The 27158-nt window shown below is 39.6% G+C and overlaps 1 protein-coding gene across 1 annotated transcript in view; it reads right to left on the bottom strand.

The window, feature by feature from the left end:
• Positions 1-26892, bottom strand: part of ntrk2a (neurotrophic tyrosine kinase, receptor, type 2a) — an 85632-nt gene extending 58740 nt beyond the window's left edge. The window contains exons 1-13 of the mRNA XM_040154678.1: positions 26636-26892; positions 23837-23911; positions 21518-21589; positions 20872-20940; positions 19391-19539; positions 10830-10963; positions 9519-9651; positions 9200-9271; positions 8743-8970; positions 7394-7420; positions 6901-6912; positions 5415-5452; positions 4979-5078 (exon numbers count right to left, since the gene is read on the bottom strand). Of these exons, the coding sequence (XP_040010612.1) occupies positions 4979-5078; positions 5415-5452; positions 6901-6912; positions 7394-7420; positions 8743-8970; positions 9200-9271; positions 9519-9651; positions 10830-10963; positions 19391-19539; positions 20872-20940; positions 21518-21589; positions 23837-23911; positions 26636-26892 (1366 nt within the window). The remainder of the gene's footprint in view (positions 1-4978; positions 5079-5414; positions 5453-6900; positions 6913-7393; positions 7421-8742; positions 8971-9199; positions 9272-9518; positions 9652-10829; positions 10964-19390; positions 19540-20871; positions 20941-21517; positions 21590-23836; positions 23912-26635) is intronic.
• Between the last annotated feature and the right edge of the window lie 266 nt (positions 26893-27158).

The raw sequence follows: 27158 nt of genomic DNA, 5'->3' as shown, positions 1-27158 counted from the left end.
TTTCCAAATGTCAGTTTTTTAGCATTCACTCTCTCTTCCTCTCTGTCAGTCTCTCACTTTCTCCATTTCACATTTACTGTTTTACTATCGATCACTTTTTGTCTTTTTTCCTCTTTTGACATTTCCGTCTCATTCCTGAATCAGAACTTGGCTTTATGTTAACGCTTCCCTCCCTACAGGTGCTTCGAGGGCACAAACACATATTTGAGTGCTGCTATGTCCCTCCCTCTCTGCACTGCACTGTCTGATCTGTTTTCTCTCTCAGGAGTCTGCAGTCAGTTTGGGAGGGTCACTATGAGTAATTTTGTGGCACCTGTTAGGCTTCCACCAGGCATATTTCAGCTCCCCTGCTCTCATTCTTTCTGTTTCTCAGGCTGTAACTCGTTGGGTTTTCATTTTCTATTTTTAGAGCCAACAACATTTGGACACATTTTTTTGTTTGTAACTGACTAGGTTGAGATCATGTGTATGTTTAATTTTTCTTTCATCACTCTTACAAAACTAGTCTTGATTTTACTTCATGCACTACTGATAAAACAAACCTCCAATAAGTATATACATTTTTTTAAATTAATTTTCTTTAAACAAATGTCTGTTAAGTCACTATCTATTGCCAAATGAGGTAACACAATGGTGATTGAGCCTATTGCTCACTGATGAATGTACTGCCATATTTATATATTTGCAGTATTACAAACTGGGTGTCTGTGGCGACATTCCTGGAAAAATGCAGTAATAAGTTACTGCTGATGCAAACAAATCCTATTTCCTACTGTTGCAGCATCACATTAAAAGCATTTAACTGGTCAACACAAGTCGACTTTTATTATGAAGTAATCAGAGGAAATGCAATTTGTTTGTTTATTGTTCATGAAAAATGCGTCTACAAAACAAGACAATCATAATTTTCAGCATTTCTGGACAGCAGATCAGTTTGAAATATTGCAGTGAGTAATGGATGAAGAAGGAGCAGCCACAGTGAGCTGTTAGATGAAGAGCTACAGGCAACAGGCTGCACACCTCCAACTTTTCAGCATGGTAACAAACTCCTTTAACTGTGTCCTGCTGTTTGCAGGCTCTTGCTGTGTGCAGCATAAAACCAGATAACCATTGCTCATAGAATGATGGACTTCTTTATGATGGATTTCTTTCTTAAAATTTATTGTAGTTTGTTTTGCTGCCCCCAGTATTCTGTGACCTGTAGTATTAAACTGCATTTGCTGTTACCAAAAGTAACTAAAGGTGCTGTCAAATCAACCAGGACTGAAATCTTCCATATTGTCACTTTAAATAACAGCTGCTGGCACTTGAACGTCACAATATTACTTTCCTCATGAGCCAATCTGTGGCAAAGGGGATTCATCCATTATACAACTCCAGATTTTGTAAGGTGAAATATATTGGCCTTAGTGTGGTATTTTGTTGTGACAATGTAGTGGCTTCCTGCTGTGGCAGACCACGTAGTAGACCACGTTGTCTCACCAAACCTGATTTGTTTTCTCTCCAAGAACGGAAAGCTGTATTGATTCAATAGGTTTAGCCTAATTTGTGACTAAGTTGGATCTTAAACGATGCTGACAAGTATCATGGAAACTAAAAGTGCAAGAGAAATTTCACCATTCAGTGTCTCCATTTTAAATCAAAACCCCACAATGATCCTGTAACTTTTAAGCAGCCAATGAATCGCGTTGTTTCTGATGTTACTGCCTGAACTGTGTGCAGTTACTCCAGATAAGACACACGTCACTGTTCTTCTTGATTTTACTTAATAGTCACTTCATACAAATAGTTCACTGAAAGATCTTATGATTGTATGCATTCACTGGGACATACAGTAGTTTCTATAAAAAGCAGTCATTTGAAGTTTAATTTTTAAATGTTACGGCCATCGCCAATGAAATTCCATTCATCTCCATTATTTAAATAAATAAATTTAAATTATTTTAATGCTAATGTAGCCTACCTTTAACATTAATTTTCACCTCTTGAAAATGAAAATGGTGAAAACATTAAAGCTGCTATAATTAGTATTAAGAATTGATGGAATTACTGCAGTTTACCCTCAGACTTTCTCCATCTTTTAACTCGATGTTCCTGTTTTATGGCCCACAACTTTACTGTATTGATTCAGTCTCCCTACATTCATCAGGGTCATTTCCAGCATTTCCAACTTTTTTCTGTCAAACATACAGAGTTAGCGACTAGCGGGTGAACATAGTGAAGAATTTAGCAGATAAAGAGCCAGATATTTCCCTCAGGATTTGATGGAGACCAAACCAGAGCTAAAAGAGTATTTACTTGAGTCACCTTCATCATGTGGCCACATACATGACTCAAAATAAATGCTATTCAGGTTTAACATATCAAGACCAGAGAAAGGCAATATAACCCAGTATTTCAGCTGCTGTATGTTAAATCAACATTCACTCTCTCAACACTATCACTATCCATATGGTTAATCTTACATTTAATCCCATTTAGTTACTCCCTTCTGCCAACATAACAACACACACAAATATAGACAGTTGTATAAAATAGCCATGTGTCAAGGCACAGCAAGGAAATTGTGAGAGGTAACCTGTACCAAATGCTGCCCATGTGTTATTGATGAGAGAGGCGCAGATTAATGCAGTCAATATAAATAATGTAAACCAGCTACAGCTTTTTAGTCGATTGTCAGATAGAAATGGACGGCATCATCCAGAGTCAGTGAGGCGGGTTGTGCTTTTTTTCATGCACACCTGTCCAATACGGCACAAGGCATGGCATGCTCTCTTCACACTTTCTGATCACAAGTTCATCATCACCGTCAGCATCTGTAGGCACCTGTTTATGATTTACAAAACCATGTTGTCTTGTTTTAGATTAGCACAGATAGTGTGCCCCCATCTCTGGATATATATCTGTTCTCAAGGTGGCCTTTGGTCATCAGTCTGGTATAGGACATATGCAGAAGTTTCAAACAAACAGCGGTTATGTTGGCACAGCTGTTGTTGCTGTGGATTACTCTCAGTCCGTCTCTGCTGTTCATACTGACGCCACTATCTCCCAGTATCTATCCCCACACACTCACCCGAATGTCAACAAGCTGCAGGGCACATACATCTGGATCTATGTGAGCATAAGGACGGGACCGCATGGGGAGAGGAAGTTGTCAGTGGAAATAGAGAAGGATGAAGACTCAAGGGGAGCAATCAGGATGGCAAAACCATGCTTTGACAAGAAAAATGCCAAGAGGATCTAAAGAAATCATTTCCATCAGAGCAACCTCATTCACCTCTGCTAGAGAAAGAGGAACCCACACACACACACACACACACACACACACACACACACACACACACACACACACACACACACACACACACACACACACACACACACACACACACACACACACACACACACACACACACACACACACACATGCAAAAATGTATATACTATCTGCTCCATCTGTCTTCCACCCCTCCTCCATCACTGCCAAAATACTGCACCTCAACAGGGCAACCATGAGTCACATTCATAAATGCACACACACTTGGTAACAAACATTTACTAAACGTCTCTACATGTGCATTCACTTTATAGTTTGGTCATTTGAATGTCAAATGTGCACCTACACTGCATCGAATGCTAATGGTTGAAACGGTGCCAAAAGTTAGTTTGCTATCATGAATGCATTATGCTTTTTCAACCAAACTGAACTAAACTGAAGTCAGCTGAATGGAAGATGCAGAAAACAGTGCCTACACCCACCTTATGTATTTTGGGGAATGTCAGCAAGCTAAATATTCTCAACTTGAATTACTTTTTCAACAAAAAAATGAGCCATTGGAATAAAAGATGAACGTCTGTCTGCTCACAGTTCTTTAGCTACACACTGAATGTCTATATTTTTTAAAACAGCATAACTGTTGTTATGTACTGTATATAAAAATTGGAGGACAATTAGAAGCGTTGTTCAGTGGTTATCATTAGTTCAAAAAGAATGAGAGAATATCAGCCACATGTCAAAATGAGATAAACAGAGACAAATATGTTCTAATAGGTCAGTATAAATTCTACAAGAGAAGACAGATTAGTAACTCTTGTAGACATTGCAGAAGTCACACATTGTTATAAAAATGAATTTTGAAAACTGTGTGGCAAAAAATGATAAATGGTGAATGTTTTTGTGTGTGTGTGTGTGTGTGTGTGTGCTTGTGTGTGTATGAGGGGGGGCTTCAGCAATGACTACAACAGTAGATACTCATTAACATGACAAAGGCAACAGGAATTCAATTTAGTCAACATGTGTGTTATTCACCAGCAGCACTGAGACCCAGTAAAACTCCATCAAACAGCAGCTGTTTCCACCTGAACAGGATGGATTCAGGGATACGTGGTGGTCTGTATATTAAATGAGATCTACATGGCATGCGACCACAAACAAGAATTTAAAACCCATTAATTCATGGAATAATCTGAACATTATACATGTAGCCTTTCCCATCTTGGACTCAGACTTCAACCCCAGATTATCAACTTCTGATCCAAGATAACCACTGCAAGGAAAATGTCAAATATACCTTATATCATCAAAAAGTTAAACTTGCAGACTGAAAAACTGCATTTTGTGTATTATGTATTGCTGAAGTGATTATAAGTAATAAAGTATAGACCAGTTTTAATGTTTAACAATATCGGAAAGCATAATTAAAATAGATTTATTGTCTCCAGTTATTCCACGGAAAGTCATATCAGGTTGGAAGTGGTAGAGGTTCCAATTTCTGATTTTGGTGTTTGGGGCAAAACTCTCAATTGTTTTTTTTAATGTATCCATGAAGCCTTCCATGTTATACTTAAATTGCCCAACTCATTGAGCTAGACATCCAAATATCCAAACAGCAATTACCATCACTTTCTACAGTGATCCTGAAGTGTTTATTCTCCCCCACAGGGTGGATACCACCAAGATAAAAGTCAGGAGTCTTACCTTTGATGCCAAACTTGGAGTTTCCTCCAAACTTGAGAATAACCAACATTAGAAGAAAACCAGTGAAGGCTACAGCAGCGATTCCCACCACCACATACACCTGCACAATGAGAAAGCAGAGTTATAAAGCTACTGAAGAGATTAACAAATTCACACAGACAGCCACACAAAGCCAAATGCCATACACACCAGAAAACAAAAAGTATAGGACACAGGCTTTGCTTATATCACTGTCCAAGAAAGGCAGATTTTCTGAGCTACTACTGTATATTCGTTGCAATGGGTGCATTCAGTTACTTTTAACATTAAAACAATAAATCCAGCTCAAGTGTCTCTAGACAGGAAACATAAACAAATGACAGAAAAACAGTCAACAATTGACAGAGGCAATGGGCAAAGAAATAGAGCTGGAGAAAAACAGTGAGACGTGACTTACAGCGACTCTATCCTCAGGTGGGTCTACAGGGGGACCCTCTATGCAGGAAAGAGAGAGAGAAGAATAAATAGAGAAGAAAAGCCACTCAATAAGTGATGTGTGACCGTGTGAAGGTCAGTGATGTACTCATCTAGCCAATACTAACATATGCTTTCAAAATGTCTTGAGTAAATATCCATAATATGTGATTTATTGGTCATCTGCTTTTGTTAACATTGAACAGCTTGCTCAGTGGGTGAATATAGTTCAAGGTGGTTCGTATTTTAGTATTTTCAGCAATTGTCCAAACATAGCTTAGCAACCGTGACTGGGCACAGCAGGCCTCTGAAGCTTTCTAGACATACCAAAGTGGAGTGTATGGGAATGTAGTAAGAAAAAGATTCAACATCTAAAGAGTTCAGATGATTGTTTCTTTTTTTTCCTTTTTTTTTTTTTACCTTGGCCAAAACCAAAAAATACGAAGTGTCGAACTCTGTTCCCCTGCTTCCCTCCCCTAAGAATAGCATTTCTCATAGCGCCCCCCTGGTTAGGGCTTAGGTTAGGTTATAGTTAGGTGGAGCACAGAACACTTGATGGGGTTAGGGTAAGTTTAGGTTCAGGTTAAGGTAAGGGAAGACACATATACTGACAGAGAAACTGACTGCGATATTACGCTGGTCCTACATGCTATCAGAGTTTAAGCTAATGTTAGAGGTTCTGTCCAGCTCTCTTAGATTTGGACAGGACTTGAAACTCCTGCAACCCCAGCCTCATTATCTAAGACAGTCTTACACTCATCAAACAAACTGGTTCCTGATCCTTAAATCTTTTTTTGTAATGTTGAAAGTGAAACATTCTCTTTAAAAATGCAAACAATTAAGTATAAAACTAACCTTGTGCATGTATGCAAGTATGTAAACTGAACAGCTAAGCAGTTTTATCTTATCATACTTACAGTACTTGGACTAACTAGCTCCACAGTGCAATACAAGACCATGCTTTTTCTGACTTTTTGCCTAGAACACAGTTATAGCCTCAGTATTTTTAGCACATTATCATGTTTGTAGCCACCAAGCACTCATTTAAGACCCTTTTCACAGGGTTGTCGTTCTAAAATGAGTCAACTGGAAACATTAAAAAGTCAGCCAGGAGACAATATTTTCAACCAACTCATTGAGTTAATTTTATGGGCAAGCTAGCTACAGCTGATAAAATCTGCTAGCAACGATCATTTCAGCCGACAAAATCTATGGTCACTGGCTAGAAACTAGAAGCCTGCTTTTGTGAACATCTGACTGAAGTCAGGTACCCATTTTTTAAAAGAATTATTAAGAATTTCAATGGTAAACCTGCCACCGCTATTAATGTAAAATGCATATGTGCTGTGCCAATAAAATTTTGACAGGCATAGCAACAGTAACTAAGGGGACAGGGCTTATTGAATGTTCAATTAATTAAACTGTGATGCTTGTGATTTGAAGTGAGTAAATACAAGGCATGGCAGTACCTGTGATAAGATCTGCAGGAGGGAAGAGGTGTTGGGGAAAGAGACAACAGAGACAAATTAGGTTCCAAACATATCAACACATTTCAATTGTAAATTCTCTGACATGCACCTCACATATAATGTTATCTGTCATGCCCGTTCTCTGAGCTTGTTTCAAAAACATATTGATCACACATACACAATACACAAAGCAACAAACAACATATATTCAACATGCACAACTTCACAGTGTGGAAAAACACATAACATCAACCCCTAATCCCTAGCTGCAAAGATGTGTAGGTATGTAACGCACCCTCAGCAACATGAGAGAAGAAAGAGAAAGAGAAAGATTTCTAAAATGTAATTTGTGATCATTAATGAAAATGATGAGAAACATAAAAAACACTGATCTAAAAACACTGACACTATGAATACACTATGAATTTAATCGTGATGTGTTATATTAACACTTTAGCATTTGATAAAAACTATGAATATTTATTCCACTCACCGTAATAGGAAGGCTCCTTCTCAGTTTCTGCACATAACAGCAACAACAAAAAGATTACATGTGATTAATCTTGGACAAATGTTACACGGACAGTATCTGCTCACTAGATTAAAGCTATATAGAAATCTATATATTTTTCTCTGAAGCTGTAGAGAGTGGGTTGGATCAGACTTATAGAGCATATTGCATGTCTTTTGTCATGTTGGACATTTGCCTAATATACCCAGTGGATTAGAAATGTAGCCTTTTTTAAGTCCAATAAAATATTAGGTACTTTATTTCAATTCGGAGATAATCTCGATTTTTTGTTTAATGATCCTATTATCCTGCACACAACCACCTATTTACATCTTCATAAATAATTCATGCCCATGTACAGTATACCTGTATCTCATGTCATGCGTACTTTCTCTGTTTCAGTGTAATTATTTACAAGACACACATAGCCATATTTGTACATACTTAAATGTGCAAAAAACAGCTCTTCCTTCAAATCTTGTAACTATCAATAATTGCAGATACAAAACCGCTTTCATGCTGACAACCAACCGCTCATCATCAATCTATGGACCCAGACTGTATATTGTATATACACATTCTGCATTCATATTCAAGCTGTGAGACAGCATCAATGAGAGTATGGTGCTTTAAAAGTCTAAAGGCAGAGTCAGTTCAGACAACATTTAAAAGCACTCCCCATTTACTAAATAGAATTATGTGACAGTGACTCAAACAAGTTCACACTCGTAGTATTAATAACGAAGGGCAAGTCTACAAAAAGAGAGAGATTGAGAATAGCCAGAAAGACCCATAACAGTAAGAATAACTGTAAAAGGGATGATTTCTTCAATTTTGTCATCATTTTTAAGTGCATGCAAGGGTTACATGAAAAAAGAAACAAAACAAAAAAAACAAAAAGAAAAACGTATGTACTCCATGCTAAGAAATGTTTGATAGTTACATCAATATACCAGTTAAAAATGAATCAGTTGATCTAAAAAACAGTTTCCTAAAGTCCAAGGTGCTTGTATTGTTGAACCAACAGTCCAAAATCCAAGGATATTCACATTAACATCATGTAAGACAAAAAGAAGTAGCATATCCCCACATTTGAGAAGCTGAAATGAGGGATTTTTGCTTGAAAATTTAGATAAATAATTAATTGATCATAAAAATAGTTTCTGTCAAACAACTAATTGGTTCATTGACCAATCATTTCAGCTCTGTATTCCTTCCTGACAGTTAAATATTGATTTAAAGGAATGCATAATACTATGGCTACATGAGTATATCTTGGTCATAATGATTTGTAAACATAAAATGAAACATTGTGCAGTGTTACTCCTCACCATCCCAGGGCTTGCGCATGAAGTGAGCCTCCACCTCCTTTTGGTCTGAGCCGTATTTGTTTTTAGCCACTAGCCTGTACCTCCCGTTGTTGAGGTGTGTGGGGCTGTCCAGCTGCAGGCAGCCATGGTACTCCCTCTCTGTGATGTCATGGATCATAGTCTTGATGTAGCGCCCTTCAGTCACTGCCTCATCGTTCAGAAACCACTCTAGTTGTGGCTCTGGGTTTCCTGGAAAGGTTAAGAAGACAACACAAGAGACTCAGTGATTTTCACTGGTTTCATATTCTTTAATTATCAGTCTATATTCTTTTTTTTATGTAGTCTTTGCTGTGATTACTATATACTGTGACACTATTCAAGAGTTTTGAAAGTATTTCGTGCTGAGACCTCGCCACAATAAAGTAACAGCAAAGTATAAAGGATATTATAAAGGATATTATGTGGATGTCTCTCTTACCTAACACGCTGAAGGGGATGCACCAGTGATGGTCTGGGATTGCATCACTCAGCTTAGTGATTTTGGGGGGAACTGAGGGTAGTGGATAGAATAGAGAGTTTCATACACAAACAGAAAAGACAGAAAGCAAGATAAGGCAAAAGAGCAATTCAGAAGTAAAACTAGCGGAGCATGCAAAAACACTGATTAAAAAAGGTGAGAAGAACAGTCCTCTTCTCCAGCTTTTAATTCTCTATTTTAAAGACTATACTGCACAGACAAACGCCTTGACACATTAATCTACATTGAATTAAGGCTGCCTGCAAGAGGGTAAACCTACAAAGTATATCCAGCAACAAAGAGGATTCCTTCTCTCCTACAATGTTCTCAGCTGTGCAGCTGATCTTGCTGTCGTGGTCCAGCGATGACAGGTTGGAGAGTCGCAGCACCGATATCTGCCCTGATGTCTCGATCTGAGTGTATAAGCACACCCATATATATCAGCATGATGATTCAGTTATTTTCTCAACACAAATGAGAGAAACGATTGCTTAGCTCGTGATCATAGGCCTTTTCATTGTCCGATTACTTTATTTGCCAAAAAAATCTGTAATGGTGACATTACATGAAACTGCAACGACAAATAATCTCTCAAGGTTTGAGAGCTTGAGAGCTCTGTTACCAGATCTGGTAGCTCCGTTACCAGATCAAGGAGATCAAGGATTTAGGGCTGCAACAAACTTTTATTTTCAATTGCCAAATATAATGTGTATTCTAAGTTAACAGATAAATCGATTGCTACTGTTTCCTTTCTGTAAATACCAGAAAATAGTAAAAAATTTCCAGTAAAATTTTCTGGAGCCCAAGGTAACATCTTCATATTGCCAGATTTATCAAACCAACAGTCCAAACGCCAAAGACATTTAATTTACTATCATACATTCCAGTTCATTAGGTACACATATCTAAACCTAATGCAGTCTAACACAGCAGCCCTGCAATAAATCCTCCCTTCACGACAGTTATATCGTTCAGTTTTTGTTGACCCGTGTTGTTGAACTATACTGCATTATAGTGAGACGTGTTTCTACAATTTTTCCACTCCATTTATATCACTGAGGGTACAGTAAAAATTAGAAACACCTATAAGTGTAACACAGTGCAACTCGACAGCACCGCAGACTGCAGCCTCAAACAATTACATCAACAACTCTTTAAAATAGTATAGACAAAACCTGAACATTATAACCTTCAGGAAGGGAGGACTGATTCAAGGACAGCTGTATGGGACTGCATTAGTTTTAGATAGGTGTACCTGAAAACTGGCAAATGAGTGTATATGGCAAAAAAAAAAGCCATAAATCATCACATTTGGGAAGCTGAAACCAGCAAATATCTTCGCTTGAAAAACAGTTGAGTAACATTGACAGTTAATCAATTATCAAAATTATTATTTTGTCGATCAACTAATGAATTAATTGACTAATCGTTTCAGCTGTATAACTAATGCAACAAAACATACCAAACATACCTAAAACGTACATACGTATATCAGTTTGTGTTTCTGTGTGTGTGTGTGTGTGTGTGTGTGTGTGTGTGTGTGTGTGTGTGTGTGTGTGTGTGTGTGTGTGTGTGTGTGTGTGAACCTAACCACATAGTTGGTGACCAATGCCATGTTCCAAATCAGCTCAGGTGAAGGCACACCAGAGGTCGTACAGGACAGCTGCACATTCTCCCCCTCCATTACTGTCACTTTGGGTGGGCTCAGCGTTGCCATGGGAACCTCTACATACAACCAGGGAGTGGGGAGGAAGAGAAGAGGATGAGGGGGACAGAGGGGGGAGGATACAGAGATGGAGAGAGGAGAGAGGAATGACACAAACTTAGGATTCATGGCCAACTCTTGTCCTTTCCGTTGAAACACAAGGCACGTAACAACCTCGACAATATGAGTGGAAGAGGCAAACGCACACCCACTTCCACAGAGTGAAAAGAAATGCAGACAAAGACAGACCTCGTATTCAATCTCCCTTTCTCTCTCACACTTTCACACAAGCACACTCACCCCAATCAAACAGTCAGACAGAGTTCAAACACAGTGATGGTTACACTGATTACTAGTGCATGTCTTCAGCAGCCCAAGTACTAAATTGATTGGACACAGTCTGAAGCCTTTGTCAAAGCAAAGAAACTGGTAAACTGTGTGTGTGTGTGTGTGTGTGTGTGTGTGTGTGTGTGTGTGTGTGTGTGTGTGTGTGTGCGTGTGTGTGTGTGTGTGTGTGTTTGCTTGTACACTGCTGACCAGAAGGTGACCTGAGCACGACCAGTCAGACTCAATCAGAGTCTTGCCACCGTTGTCCCCTGTCCAATAACATCATTGGTGAAGAAAGGAAGAAGAGAAGAGGAGATAATAAAAGGAAGAGAACACGAAAACAAAGAGAAGAAAAACAAAAAGAAGAAGATGAAAACAAAACAAGAGAAGATAAGGAATGGGTGTCGACAGTTACGAAGATAGAACTGAACAGATTTTTTATCGAACCCTCTCCTCTCCCCTTCTCCCCTCCTCTTCCAACCTCTCCTGTCCATCGGCAGAATTCTTATCAACAGGGCAACCCACTTATCACTACAGCAACCCACTCAATCACCATGAGACACACTAAAAACCAGTCATTTCAGTGGTGGCAGGCCAGCTGCCATATCAGAACCACATATCTTAACAGACTCTCAGTAAATCAGCTTTCTACTGCCAGGACAGCCATCTGCAGGTCACGATACACACACACACACACACACATACACACCAACACACACACAGACACACACACACACATACACACCAACACACACACAGACACACACACATACACACACACACACACACACACACACACACACACACACACACACACACACACACACACACACACACACACGTGATTTGACCTTGGTCACTCTGGGGACATAGATACATAGATTTGCATTCATTTCCTGGAGACTTAGTCTAACCATAAACACTACTTGCCTAACCCTAACCCTTATCCTAACATTAACCACTGACCCAAAAATCATCTTTTTCCCAAATGGGGGCAAGGCTTTTGTCCCCAATTAGACAAGCCGACCCCAATTAACTGGTCTTTAGTCTTTAGTCGAAAATTGTAGCCTATGTCAGACACACACACACACACACACACACACACACACACACACACACACACACACACACACACACACACACACACACACACACACACACACACACACAAACACACACACGCACAGACACACAGACACAAAAGCCGTCCCCAATTAACTGGTCTTTAGTCTGAAAAATTGTCCCTAAAAGATGCCTATGACAGACAGACACACACACACACAGACACACACACACACACACACACACACGTGCACAAACCCACGCACGCACACAGAGACACACACACACACATACACACACACACACACACAAACCCACGGACACAGCTACATCCTATGAAGCCAAGAATCCGAATCAAACTTCTGGAAACATCCTTGGTTTGATGTGAGTGCACATGACCTGTGAATACATAGAAATTATTTCCATGGGGGAATTATTTCCTTTGGTGGTGGACTTGACCGCCAAAGCTGTGCTTGTAAATAGCACAGCTTTGGCGGTCAAACCTTGGATGTGTTCAGAATCAACAAGTAAAACTGAAGAGGAATTTACCGTAATTATCATGGTAGACCAGCCTGTGTCTGTGACAACACATGAGGCATTACGTGGAAAGATTTCATTATAATGTGCTTCAGTGTTTGGCCAGAGCTACAGCCCACCTGCAGCCATTCTTAAATATATGGAAAATGCTGGTGGCCAAGTATCTGCAGAGGACGAGCCAAATACACAGTACTGCCTAGTATTGGTCAAATGTATTCTTATTTAGTTTGTTTGTTGGTTTTTGAACATACCAATAACAAAAAAGCACACACATAATACACACAGGGAGATATGAGATTAGAAATTACTAACAAGCAAACAAAAACAAAACAAAACAAAAAAAATAAAATACATATATAAAATAATACAGTATATTCACAAGACAAACCATAGCTGCTGTACAGAATATAGTAATGTGGTGGATTCACAAATATGATTGAATAATTGTTTTATTACCTTAAATAGAGTTTTGAACCTAGTGTAGCATAACTGAGAAAGGTCTGCAACATTTTTTGAATTTTCCTGGGAAATTATGAAGAACATACCTGAGCTTCTCCGGTCTGAGGTGCTACATCACTTCCCTCAACTACAGAGTGTGAGTGGGGGGGGCTGTGGGCTTTTCCGACTCAGTAAAATTAGCCTACATGCAAGCAGTGTTACAGCGATATCTGACAAAACTACAGCTCCAAAAATTGGAAAGTCAAGGCCAAAACATATGGGGCAGGAGAGGCGGGGAATTTCTGAACCAATCACATATACAGTAGTATCTATATCTTAGCAAGTTTGACTTTAGAAAAAAAGCAATCGATGTAGAACCTTAAACTACATAAGGCCATGTCAAGTGCAAACTGAGACTGTATCAACATGTTTTAAAATATCTAATAAAAGATTCTGCAAATTGTATTTTCATTTATTTTTTTGACAAAACAATCCCAACGCAAGGACCATTCTCTGGCTTTCAGCTGAATCACAAATTCTTTATCACTGAGGTGGATCTGTTGATATGCAGGCTTATTGTTTTGTCAGACAACTATTTCTATAAAGAAGAATGAACTTTCATGCTTAACTCTGAGCCAACAAAGATGATAAATCCTAAAAGTGCTACGGAGAAATCCATGACAGGTACTTAGCCCACATCCCTCTAGATCCATGACCATGTGATATAGTTGAATGCTCTGAAAAAACATAGTACACATTGTCTTCTTGAACTACTATATCCAAGGTCTAAAGGTCTAGAGGTTTATTCTCTGTTACTTTTTCTATAATTGCTCACTTAATGTACACCTCTAAAGGATACGGATGAATTGTGAGACAATGGGCCCCTGGGCACAGACATATAAGAGCTTATTTGTATTTTCACCACTTTTACTTTGTACTACCAGTATTTTCCTTTATGTGAAAATCATAAAAAGGACCTCCTTTTCTGTCAACAATTATTTCTACAGGGAGAGAATTGGGTAAAATTGTAACCATGAAAACCTCACCTTATCAAATCTAGAGGAATGAATGTGTGAAGAATACATCTCATTAGCACTGCGTATAGGCCAGTCCTTGACACTCCTTGAATCCAGATTGCCTTCATTCACCGAGAGCCTGTACTATGAATGGGCTGTGAATTACAGGCACAGCATCAATAATATGCCCCGGTGATGTGGTGCTGAATAGCTGCTCACAGCTCAGATTTAAAAGGAAAACATCCACTGCTCTCTGGATTGAAACCTCCGCACAATACGCCACGGCATACCTCAGCCTCCTTGTTGGAGGTGGCATTGTTGTCAGCTCTTGTTATAGGCCACAATAGACACTTCCATATCGGTGTTTAGAGTGTTCGCATTTATTATGTAACGCTCCAGCCCTTCCACCAACCCCGTGATGTCATGATTTCTGACGAGAGGCAGAAACAGGCGAGAGGGAGAGAAATATTTCTCAAATATACAACGGGGAGAGGAGAAAATGTGCTGGAGAGTCGCACAACACAAATCTGTCCCCGAGTTTGCCTCTGCATTATTCTGCTGTTCAAGCACAGTGAAGACTGTCAACACATTATGAGAAAGATTCACAAAATAATTTCTGCCCCAAAGAATTCAGAGAAACAGGGCAGAGAACAAGAGGCAGGACAGGCTAAGCAACTTTGAAACCCAGAATCTGTTATAGATTATTGGTTTTCTAACTACAACTATCGCGGGTCAGATTGACACCGGGCCTGCTCTGACTCCAATATCAGATCATTCAAATATAATATACTCAAATAAGGTTTTAATTGTCCTCAAATCCTACCTTTCTGTATCTGTTGCCCCTTTACTTTTTTAATATCTAAAGAAGTGCTACATTTGAGTTATTGTGGCAAGTAGTGAAGTTGATTTCCTTTATCTAACTAACTATTTTGGTGTTTGATCAGCTCAACCAGGCAAGAACATTGATACTGGATGATTTTAAAAAACAAGCATTATGTTTTGTTTTTTTTGTTCAATTTAATTCCACTTTTTTCCAACCACTATTATGGTTAGGGTTAGGGAAATGTTGTGGTTATGACATTATGGTACAGTTAAGGTTAGCCAGCTAGAAAATGTTAAGGTTAGGGAAAGACTGTTAACAGTTAATGGAAAGGTGAAACTTTGGTCTCCTGCGTGAAAGCACCTCGACCATTACACCATTAATTTCCACCTCTCTTCAGCTATGCATCATTTTTGTCATTTGAAGGACCCCTAATAAAATAAAAAATCTAAACTACAATGTCTATCTTTACACAACTTTTCTCCCCATTTCAAAATCTTAGCAATTACTTTCTTCCATTTCCCCAAAGATGATTTACTGAATAGTTTTGACCAGCTATGCTCTTCTGTTTTTTAAGCTTTCGTCCTATTGAAACCCTCTTGAAGCCTCCTGTTAGCAAAACCTCACTCATAAATGAGGGTTGCAAGGCTTAAACACTAACCTCATTTCTCTCTGTCAATCCGCATGGTGTTGATTTGCTTTGTGCTTTCTAACTTTTGTGTTGATGATAAGTTTGGTATTACAGCGTTTTGTGTCATTATCTGATTTGATTTAATTGAATTTAATTAAGAAAGGCTGACAGTCTGAAACATATTTGTCTCTGTGTACGATTAACTCACCAAAAATACAAGCTTGAGAGGGAACGATGGAGGCAGAGGAAAAAATACATGAATAAAAATCAAAAGACAGAAAAGGGGATTATAATGGGCAAAGGAGCCTGATAGACAGTCATTCAAGCAAACAAATGAGCTGACAGAGAGACAGACAAACAGAGAGGGAGACAAATGAAGACAGAGTACATCTGTGCCATGATGTGACCAGCAGAGATCTGGCAATCCATATGCTGTCATTTCCACAGCACATGAAAAAAGCACCCATTGCTCGGGACACCTGGTTTCAATTATTAACATTTATGCCTTTTGGAGCCTTTAGCAGTTACTTTTATCAACAGAAACGTAGGCTGTAATGTCTGTGATCATAGAACAAGCTAAAATTTCTTGATCCCCGTGAGCTAAAGTAATCATACCACTTAAAAAGGAGTCATTAAGGGAATTAAACAAGAGTTTATAGGTTTCCATAAGTTTTTTTTATAAATTGTTTTCATCATCCTGTTAACAACTGAGTGGGAGTGTTTTAACACCTTCAGCTGTTTGAACCCCAACATTTTTGTGGCGTGACACAGTTCACTTGCTTTCATATTGCACGGGCATGGGACTGCAGTAACATCAGAGCAGCCTTTTTTTAATAAAGTTTTGTATCGGTCAGTTGTGGGAGCAGTCTGTGTTTGCCAGCCTTTTCGAGTGGAGCTCCGGCAGCTAACAGTCCACAGAGAGAAACAGAGGGAGAGAGACATAAGTGGGCGGCCTGTGAGATCAGTGATAGCCCGAGGGGAATCATTGGGTACTTCCTCTCCTTTGTGCCTTCCTCATATGTCACTCAGAAATGTGCAGGCATACAGAAGGAGAAACACTCATACATGATGCAGACGGAAAGATGGAAAATGAGTAATTGAGAGGAGGAAAGGCGGACAGAGAGAGGGAGAGGCAAAAGATAGTAAGAAAAAACGACAGAGAAACCAAAAGGCCAGCAGTTTGGCCAGACTGAGAGGTCTTTTGGTGTATCATTGTTAGCCCTGGGGCAATATTTGGCGCCCCTGCCCCACCATGTCCTCCTCCTCATATGTCACTCTACCAGGGGGTCCCCAGCCCACCACTCCACGGGCTCTGTTGCAACTGTGCTAATGCCAAAATTAACTTCGAACAGAGGGGAGACAGAGGGGACAGATCAATAGGAGTTATCAATGACATTGTTAGCTTCCTGCAAGCTAACTTATTGTTTGTATTCTGTGTGTCCCCACTGCCCTGAGCTATTTTTGACCAGATCATTTGCACTGTCAAGATGGAAAAAATACTTTCGGATTCATGTTCTGTTTTATTAGAGAAAAAAATATATTACATTCCAATTAGGCCTCTAAACTGACTGCTGTTATGGTGTGTTTTATAGATTTAAATCAAAAATGAAGTGGCTATTTTATGTTCACTTTCACTTTACAGTCACAAACCAGATCTGAATGTACTTATTCCCCCAAAGGCTGGAACAATCTGAGTTTCATTTGTTTACTTGGGTCAAGCTCAAGCTCTAAATTATTCCTTAATGTCAGTTTCAGCCAGATTTGTGCTTGTAAAAACCTGCAAATCCAGGCTGAGTTTGGATGATTTTTCTTCAGAGAATGAGAGCAGGTCAGGCTCAGACTTTCAGAGAGAGGTCAAGCTGTAATCTTACCCTGTTTATGAATAGAAAAGAGTCCAAAATAGAGAGATTCATTAAAAATTCATGCAGGAGATACAGTATATGGTAAAGAAGGGAAGAATAAAATGTTAATTGACCGCTGACATTTATACATCCAAGCTTGATAAAGACCCCCATAAGCAAATACATAAAAGCTTTGTGGTCTGTGAAAGTCTCTACCGGAGTGAGAGCAAGTTTGATGGTTAGCTTGACATTACAGTTACACACTGTGGCAGGTACTCGTTGTTCAGGTCTTCTCCAGGAACTCTGAGAAATGTTTTAGGTATAGAATGTTTAGGTTTTAAAATATTTTCTGGTTTGCAGACACAGTATTCCCAATTGTGGGAATAATAAATAGTTTTTCTTTGCAACTTAACACTAAATAAATAATTGTTTCCTTAATTTATCAATTTATCAATTCCAATGCTCAAATCATCATTATAGCTGTTGCAGTTGAGTGTATTAGTGCAGCTCTCTGTAAATCCAGAGACAATTCTTTCCTAGTCAACTGATAAATGATGATTCAGAGAAAAAGGAAATAAAATCTGCTGCGTGACAGCAGGTCACTTGTGCTATAGGACAGAGTGGAGATGGTCTGAAAGTGCAGATAACACTTAATTTTACTGTGACACACGCCGTGAATTTTCTCCACACTCAGCATCTTTGAGACTCAATGATCTCATCTGTGTGTCCAATAACACAAATGTTCCTTTGCAGTATAATGTCTTTCTGCTTCTATAATGTCCTGTACATTGACCTTTCTGCACGTATAAGCTAATGTCTTAGATGACTTTAACCAGTCTATATAACCAGACTTAACCTGGCACAGAGCACACACACACGCACGCACGCACGCACGCACACACACACACACACACACACACACACACACACACAACTCAGTATGTCACACATTTCTCTCTCTTCCATCTAGCAGCTAATCTATGTATCATATGAGTAAAATCCCTACAGGACAGCTATATAGTCAGCCTGTTTAGTGTCTGTGAACTTTCAGTGACACCCAACAGAGACCAAACTACATTAGTAAGCCCTCTATAAAAGCAGGGCTCTTACTGTGCATGCATGTGTTCATTTGATTGTTTGTTTGCTTGGTCACATGTAAGACATTGTTGGGGTTTTTTTAATTTTTTTTAATTTTTTATTTTATTGCACTGCACTGTGTCTAGGGAAATTAGAACATACAAGCTAAGCAGAGCACTGGAGAAGTGAAGTACAGTATGCGCTATGTCCTCACTGTAGCCCACGGAAATTCACATACCAGCAGGTATATATTACTGATTACTGCAGTGGCTGTTCTGAGTACATTAATTGTATTCTTTGTACAGTTATTTTCATAGGTTTTAAAAAAAACAAAAAAAACAAAAAAAAACCAAATTCACTTTCTCCAGTCATCCACCCCCCAAACTTCCCCTGAGAACTGACAAAACACTTTGGACATTTGTCTTGCAGTAACAAATTTTGTACAGTGTAGGTTCTGCACATAAACACGTACACATTTATGCAAACACACACACACAACTATGCATGTAAATACAAACACGTGCGACCGGAAAATTTTCTGTAGAGGAAACCATTAGGATTATAGTTTTTCTCCAGGTACTTCCAGACTTTGCACTCAGCTACCGCCTATAAATGTCTTCTCCAGCTCCTTACAGAGGTGTTTTGTGTGTGTGTGTGTGTGTGTGTGTGTGTGTGTGTGTGTGTGTGTGTCCCCTCACCACAGTTAGGCAGTGTCAGTCTGGACAGCAGCTTGCGTCCTCCTCCATCCTCGATGCAGCGCAGCTCCTGAATGTCTGCTTCCTCCCCTAACCACAGCTTGATCCACATGTTCTCACAGGAGCAGTGCAGAGGGTTCCCTGACAGGATCCTAAACACACACACACACACACACACACACACACACACACACACACACACACACACACACACATACACACACACGCACACACACACACACAAAGTCAAAAACCGTCAAGAACAGACTAGTGGAGTGAGAGAGCGTAACAGTAAGGAATAGTTGATTGCAACTACATGGCAACTGCCACTACACAGTTTATAAGTGTTTAAAGAGATTGTTTGACATTTTGTACAATTTGCATATTTGTTTTCTTACCCAGAGTTGGATGAGAAGATTGATACCACTCTCATGTCTGTCCATTAAATATGAAGCTACAGCCAGCAGTTGTAGCTTAGCACTAATGCTTGGGGAGCAGGAGTAACAGCCAGCCTGGCTCTGTCAAACGATAACAAAATCTGCCTACCAGCACTTCTGAAGCTCACTAATTAAGATGTTATATCTCGTTCATTTAATCCAAACAAAAACCGAGGTGTAAAAATAATGAGGGGTTTTATGTGCCTATGACTATTTCTTGGCTGGTTGCAGTTACCTCCTGTAGTGTTGTCATCACCCCGAGGCTGCCAAGCAGCAGAGGATACTCCAGAAAGTCACTGACCTTGGACAAGAAATTGTCCCGCTCAGGAGACCCCTTAAAACAACAACCTGCCATTTTTATGCTTTAGTTTTTCTACATATTAAACAAGGTGGTGCTGGTAGGCTAGATAGGCTAGCTGCTTCCCCCGTCTACAGTCTTTATTCTGAGCTAAGCTAACTGTCTCCTGGCTTCGGCTTTATATTTAACGGAGAGATATGGGAGTGGTATTGATCTTCTCATCTAACTCTTGGCAAGAAAGCAAATAAGAGTGTTTCCTCAAATGTTCAACTATTCAAGATGCAATTATTTCATTGGCCAGCTCATGAAAAAAAATGTACAAATTCTCTCTCTAGAAATACAAAGTGTATAGATTTTTTCTCTTAATTTTAGTGTCTCGATTATTACTTCATTACAGTAATGGGAGACACAGAAATGTTTCCCTTGATGTACAGGTGTCATAGTCAATCACACTGAGCCCTGGTGGTTGCTTGTCGGTTCAGATAATCTCTCCATCCTGTTGCCTCGATCTCAATTAAAAAATAATAATTTTCTGGCTGCAGGACAACCCAAGATTGGGGGCAGCGGTAAACCCAATTCCAAGCTTCAAATCATCACATAAGAAACCTACAGGTCACATCACAGATGCTATAGGTCTGTGTTTATATACAGAGTATGATGATAACTGGAGGGTGAACTAGAGAGAGAAACAGATATAAAGACGGACACGGTGATGGAAAGACTGATAACGAAGGCAGCACTGAACTCACAGATAAGAGATGTTGAGGTGTCTGAATATCCTCCAGGACAGTGATGACAGGTTGTTATCTTTCAGATTCCTGGGAATGAATTTGAACATCAGGGAATGAGATTGCATTTGTACTACCACGGCAAAATATTAGGTTGATGTTACAGCATTTACAGTACATCTCTACGTGTACCAGTAAGCCTGCATTATTTTTCTCATCAAAAGTTTTCCCCTCTAAGGATTGTGACAATTAACCTTAAGTGGTCTATTTGATGACTTTAATAAGCATCTAACTTTAATTATGTTTACAAGGTCCCAAGATTTGACAATCAATTATGAATCATGTTCAGTGTGAACCTGAACTTGACTTCATTTTCAGTCTCTCAGCCATTTTGTTTCTGGTTAGCAGACTCCCTGTAGTATTACATACTGTATTACTGTTTTTTTATTGTGAAACCAATTTTGCATTCATTAGTTTAAACAATAAGTAATACAATTAATTAAAAAAATTTAAATGTAAGTAACATTTTTTAAAGACGAGTAAATTTTAACAGAGTCGAACAAATTCCTCACTAAAAGTGATAAATAATGGCTGTAAAGCTGTCACATCATTAAATACAAAAGAGTATATTGTATATTATGATAGAATCAGAAGTGCTTTTACTTACAGGTACTGTAACTTGATGTTGTTTTGAAAGGCCAGCTTCGATACATATGTTAGCCTGCTGTTGGTCACCGTTCTGAGAAAAAATACATATATATATAACAGCATCATCAATATCTTCACGAACAACTGCAACATAAACAGCAGCAAAAACATAAACTCCGATTAGTTCCATGAAGTCCGAGAAGACACACTTGATTCCACTTTCTAATAAGTCCCGCTAGAAGGGGATATATATCAGCAAAAGGACTTTTTCATAACCTGGCAACCCAAATTCTGTCCTTATAATAAAGTTTGTCTTTTTAGAAAGTGGAATCCTTTTAATTTAAATTACAATAGCCAAAAATAAGGATGGACATTTACGACCTGGTAGGGCATGCATATTATTGGCTTAAATGTAGCAACATCAGAAGAATTTAGCAATGTTACATGAGGAGACTGTCCTCCCAAGTAGAGCAACATACACGTATGTTTATGTTCAACTGACAAAGCCCTCTAGCAGCCACGGTAATTATGACAGGCGCAAAGTATGAAGGCAGGAGATGTTGTTATACAGCAACAAAAACTGTGGATGGTGGAGGTCAGGGTGAATGGATGGGTCAGCAGAACATCTCATCTTTAACGTTTGAGACCGCTGTTCGTTTCCCATTTCAAATTTCAAACCCTAACCAAGTCGTTTTTGTGCCTAAACCTAACCCTACCTCAGCCATAGCTAAGGTTAAAAATCGTAAAATGGATTTTCAACTGTCATTTATGACGGTTTTTGGAAGGCACAGACAAATGATGATATTCTGCTAACTGGGGCATCAGATCAGAAAACACGCCAATATGTCGTCCTAGAGGGCTTGGACAAACAATGTACTTTATCGTTCAAGTTCTAGGACTTGTTGCATATGAGCATAGGTGTATGGTGTGTAGTTAACTGTGAAATAAACTGACAGAGACACAGAAAACTTGTTATTCACATGGAAAGAAACCAATTGTCAGTTCATCGAGTGTGCCATTAAAGCAACCAATGATCATTACACCAAAAGCAGTGTCAATATGGCTGCCAATAACAATTTTTTTTTGTTATCATGTATGGCAATTATTTTTTGATTATGACAACCACAACTTCCCAGACCCAAAGGTGACATCATAAACTGTCTTGTTTTGTTCAATCGACAATCCACAACCCAAACATATTCAGTTTTCAGTGATAAATGACAAAGAAAAGCAAACAATCTTTTCATGTGAGAAGTTGGAAGTTTTAAAAAGAATAACTGAATCAATTATCCAGATCATTTTTCTTTCAATCAATTACCAAATTTACACTCTAATCCTCTGGATATACAGTAAGTGTAACAGATGTCTCAGTAGAAATCCTTTTCATGTAAAAAAAAAACTGTTTTAAGAGTCTGTTTAAGGTGCCTTTAACATTGCTGCAGTACTGTACATTACTCAGCACTGTTAAAACCAGGTGCTCAGAGAGTCTGTGCCCTTTATCAGCTGAGGTGAGGCTGTAAGATAATGTCATTACCTGATATGAATCAACACTTCACTTACAATTACTGTAAAAATATTTTAACTGTGAAATAGTGGCATCATATACAGGATTGCAAAATGTTAAAGCTGCACCGAGTGTACGACAGTTGTATTCAAAAAACAGCACTAATCCTTTCTGCATTTAGAGTTTTGTTGACACTGGATCAAACCACAACTAAAAGCATATACAAACTTGCAGTGCGTAACACACTTTGCACTAATGTGTCTACCAAATGGGATATTGGCTGGGAAATTAAGTTGTGTCCACTTAACAGATTATTGCATTTTATAAGAAAGTGCTGCTTGGTAGTCAGTTCTTTTTTAGTTTAAGAAATGAAATGAGATACAGAGAAATGAGGCAGACACAGTAACTCCAAACACCTTGGGACACAGCGATAAACAAAGTGGGATTTTAAAGCAGCAGACATGGACAATATATTGCCTAAGCAAAGGGGGAGAATTATTGGTAAAAGCAGAGTAAATCTATATGTCACATATAGTGGACTATAACATCCAAAATAAGTACAGAAATACTGTTGAAATGTTATTCAAATGTAGTTTATCTACATTTATCTATTTTGTTTATCTACCTGCCTTAAAATGCTGCCAATATATTGAGCCTACATTGGCTGGGATGTACATATACACAAACATTTTTACACAATAGGGGTGCCAAAGAATTTTAAAAATATATGTATGACATATATAACTGTGTGTAATCGGGTTTTTTTGGCAGCTTTGTCCATTCACAATACCTCAGAAGTGTTTTTCTTGCTAACATAAGCCACGAAAGACTCACAGGTTCCTGAGATTCTTGTAGTAGTGCAGGTCTTTGTCGTTGATGGAGGAGAAGCTGCTCTGGTTGGCGATGTAACTGTCAGGAGAAACAAGTGAGTGTCAGAAGACTCATTTGTTAACGGAGGGAAGCACAAACAGAAACATTTCAACCAGACAAAAGAACATAATAAAGTTTTTCCTACGGTGACATACAGCCTCCAACTGGAAAACTGAAACAAAAACTATTCTAATTAGATTCATTGATTTCCAAGATCATTAAAAAGGCTATAGTAGTGGAGGGCCGATACTAATTATCTCAAATACAACATGATATGCTGTGTTTGACCTCTCTCAAATTTAGAGTCTCTGAATTTCTACCAAAATAATCACATTTTAATTCATGGAAGTCAAAAGATTGACAAGTGAGGGTTGAAAAGACAACACATAACCATTTCATAGGGGGTGTCCTGCTGCAATCGTGGACTAAGACGCTGTACCACACCATGTAATCGCAACATCCCCAGTTCAAGTCCAGCTTGGGACCTTTGTTGCATACAGTCTCTCCTTTCTCTCCCTTAATTTCCTGTCAGCTCTCCGCTGTCACTATCAAATAAAGCCAAAAAGCCTGAAAAAAAATAAAAAACTCTAGAAAAAACAGTAATACAATTTCGTACGGGGCTTTCAGTAATTAGATGAGCTTACAAAGTATGTCAGCATTTTTTCAGTGCTATACACATAAAGAAACACTGATAACTGAAACCCATTTTTTGGAAAAGCAGCATCTGCAACACACGGTTTCATCAAAATTGCTTTCACTAGATTTGCCCGATTATAATGACACACAACTGAAATTAACTTCTGACTAAATGTTTTTAAGGAAACATTCTCATATGTCATCTTCAAGCAATCACCAACTATGCTGTAAATCAGTGATGAAGACAAAAGCAGACAGTGTTCCAGTACAAGTAAGACCGCTGAATAATAATATCCATCTCTGGTTTTGCTTTGGGTCGTGATTAACCCCTTCACTGAATGTTTGTCTTAGCAAACAGGGAGGAGTTAAGCTCACCACACCCACATTCGTCCATTAGCTTAAATATACCATGATTGCCAATGGTCAATAAATCAGTATTGTGATAGAAAAGTATATTTTCTGATATTTTTTTTTATAGGTTAAATGAGGTCTTCTCAATCTTTAATGTGAAGCTGCATAGCCTATTAAACAACTTTCTGGATTGTTTCTCGGGTGTTAATATCTTTTAAAGAGCCAACACCCACAAAATATCACCAACATCATCAACATTGAAGTTATTCGTCAAAAAGAAACATTGCCTTTTTGATTTTTTTTTTTTTTTTTTTTTTTTTTTTGTCTGTGTCATCCAGACACCCACCTCCCCAAACTCTACTTGAGGACATTGTCTCAGCAGGATAACACTGAATGTGATTTGTTTGACTCGGCTTTTATATTAAACACATCCATACACACTGTATGAGACATCAGCACAGAGTGTAAGAACCGTGCTTGTGTTTTGTTTTGTTTTTTTAGAGCCATTTGGGCCTTCACACTGACACCGAGAGCCCATTACCTTCTCTCAGATGTCATCGAATTGGGGACGTCTTACCAATTACCACGGACACGGGAGACACAGTAACCCGTCTCCCCGGTTTCTGGGGCAAGGTCGTTTGGAACCCGAGTTTGGCGTCGCACGGCCATCAGTAATTCGTCGGTTTACATTAACCGAGCACCCGTTGGATGCTTTTCACCAGATCGCTGGCTGATTCAAACAGCTTCCAAGGCTCCTCCAAGGCCCCCGATGAAGACTGTTTATCTCTGACAGAAGTCATTATCAACAAGGCCGTTTTCTCTTTGCCAAGAATGATACTGCAGCAATTAAATGTATTACTCTCCCGTTGAAGTGCCATCAGACGGAGACGCTTAGACTTGTTTCAGTTTATTTCTAGGCCAAATGACGTTTCCCGAAATGACAGGGAAAAGCTGGGGGCGGGGGTATACTGTACATTTCCAGTGCACACTGAGATGTTGTGTCATCTTAAATGGCCCCCCAGCAGCCCGGAGAGGACCGTCCAGCACTCAAAACACACGCAAAAATGTTGACACTGTCCGGGGAAAAAAAATAGGCCTATCGCTTTGCTTTTCTTCAGCAGCGGGTTTTCTCCGCTTCTCTTTTAAATACCCTACTATGAGCCATCTTGGGAAGCGTCTGTGCTAATATTTGGACAGTGGTGTCTGGTGGGCGCTTGTCTCCGTCCACATACACGGGGAGACGCGCGCGCGCACGCGTACGCGCCCGCGCACAGACTGGGTTTTTGTCTGTCTGTCAGAATAAAGTCAAATCAAACTGCTTTCATTTTTGAACGGGCTGTTTCCACACTGGTGCCGAAAGACTGATGTGCCCCGTGACGGTAACGAGTCTGTTATGCAATGTAGGTTACACCTACATGTGTCTGAGCCGAACCTGTGCCGAATAAATGACTGTAACTTCAATTTATATCTGGGCTGGTACATTAGTGGATTGGCCTTAAATTCGTGCGATCGCTATAGAATCACTGGAAAAAAAACAAAAACAAACAAACAAACAAAACACAGAACCGGTTCCGGCTCTGTCGTTGCGGTCCGTGTCTGCCGGTTCCAGACACAATTGGCAGAGGAGGGGTGAGGGATGACATTCCTTTAATTGGAAAGTGTTGGAAATGCAGCCACCTTGATAAAAGTGGGGTAAATGTGAATATTCAAGCACCACTTATGAATCCGACATCTCCCTTTTTTTTTAAAAAAAATCTGATGCTTAGAGACACTCACATGTCGGTGATGTTCTCCATCTCTGCCTCGCTCTGCAGGACCGGGAAGGCACTGACACCCCGCTCCGGATCCACGCAGGAGATCCTGGTGCTGCTGCAGGAACAAGACGACGGGCATGCCTCCGCGGACAACCACGGATCTCCCGAGCCCACTGACACCCCGACTGCCACAACCCACCACCACCACAGGTAACGCCACGACCCAGACCCTCTCACCGGCGAAGAGAGAGCCCCGCTCCCGGGTCTCCAGGCGCTCATCTCGGGTGCCAACTTCAGCTATAAGGCTCGCCGAACAGCTCCACGGCCCGGCCCAGGATGGCTGGGATCAGCCCCGGTTCAGCCAATCAAGGAGAGGAGAAATAAAGCAAAATCCGATGCTGAAGTGGATACAGGCGGCGCAGCTAGAAAACCATCGTCCGTGACAAGGCTGACAGACGAGGCAGCGAGAAAGGTGTGAAAAAAGAAAAGAGGAGAGCGTGTCGTCCCGTTCCTGTGTGTTTCCTCCACAATCCCCCGTCAGTCAG

The sequence above is a fragment of the Xiphias gladius genome, chromosome 19 (genome assembly GCF_016859285.1).
Source record: "Xiphias gladius isolate SHS-SW01 ecotype Sanya breed wild chromosome 19, ASM1685928v1, whole genome shotgun sequence".
NCBI lineage: Eukaryota > Metazoa > Chordata > Actinopteri > Istiophoriformes > Xiphiidae > Xiphias > Xiphias gladius.
This window is presented reverse-complemented; position numbering and strand designations above follow the sequence as displayed.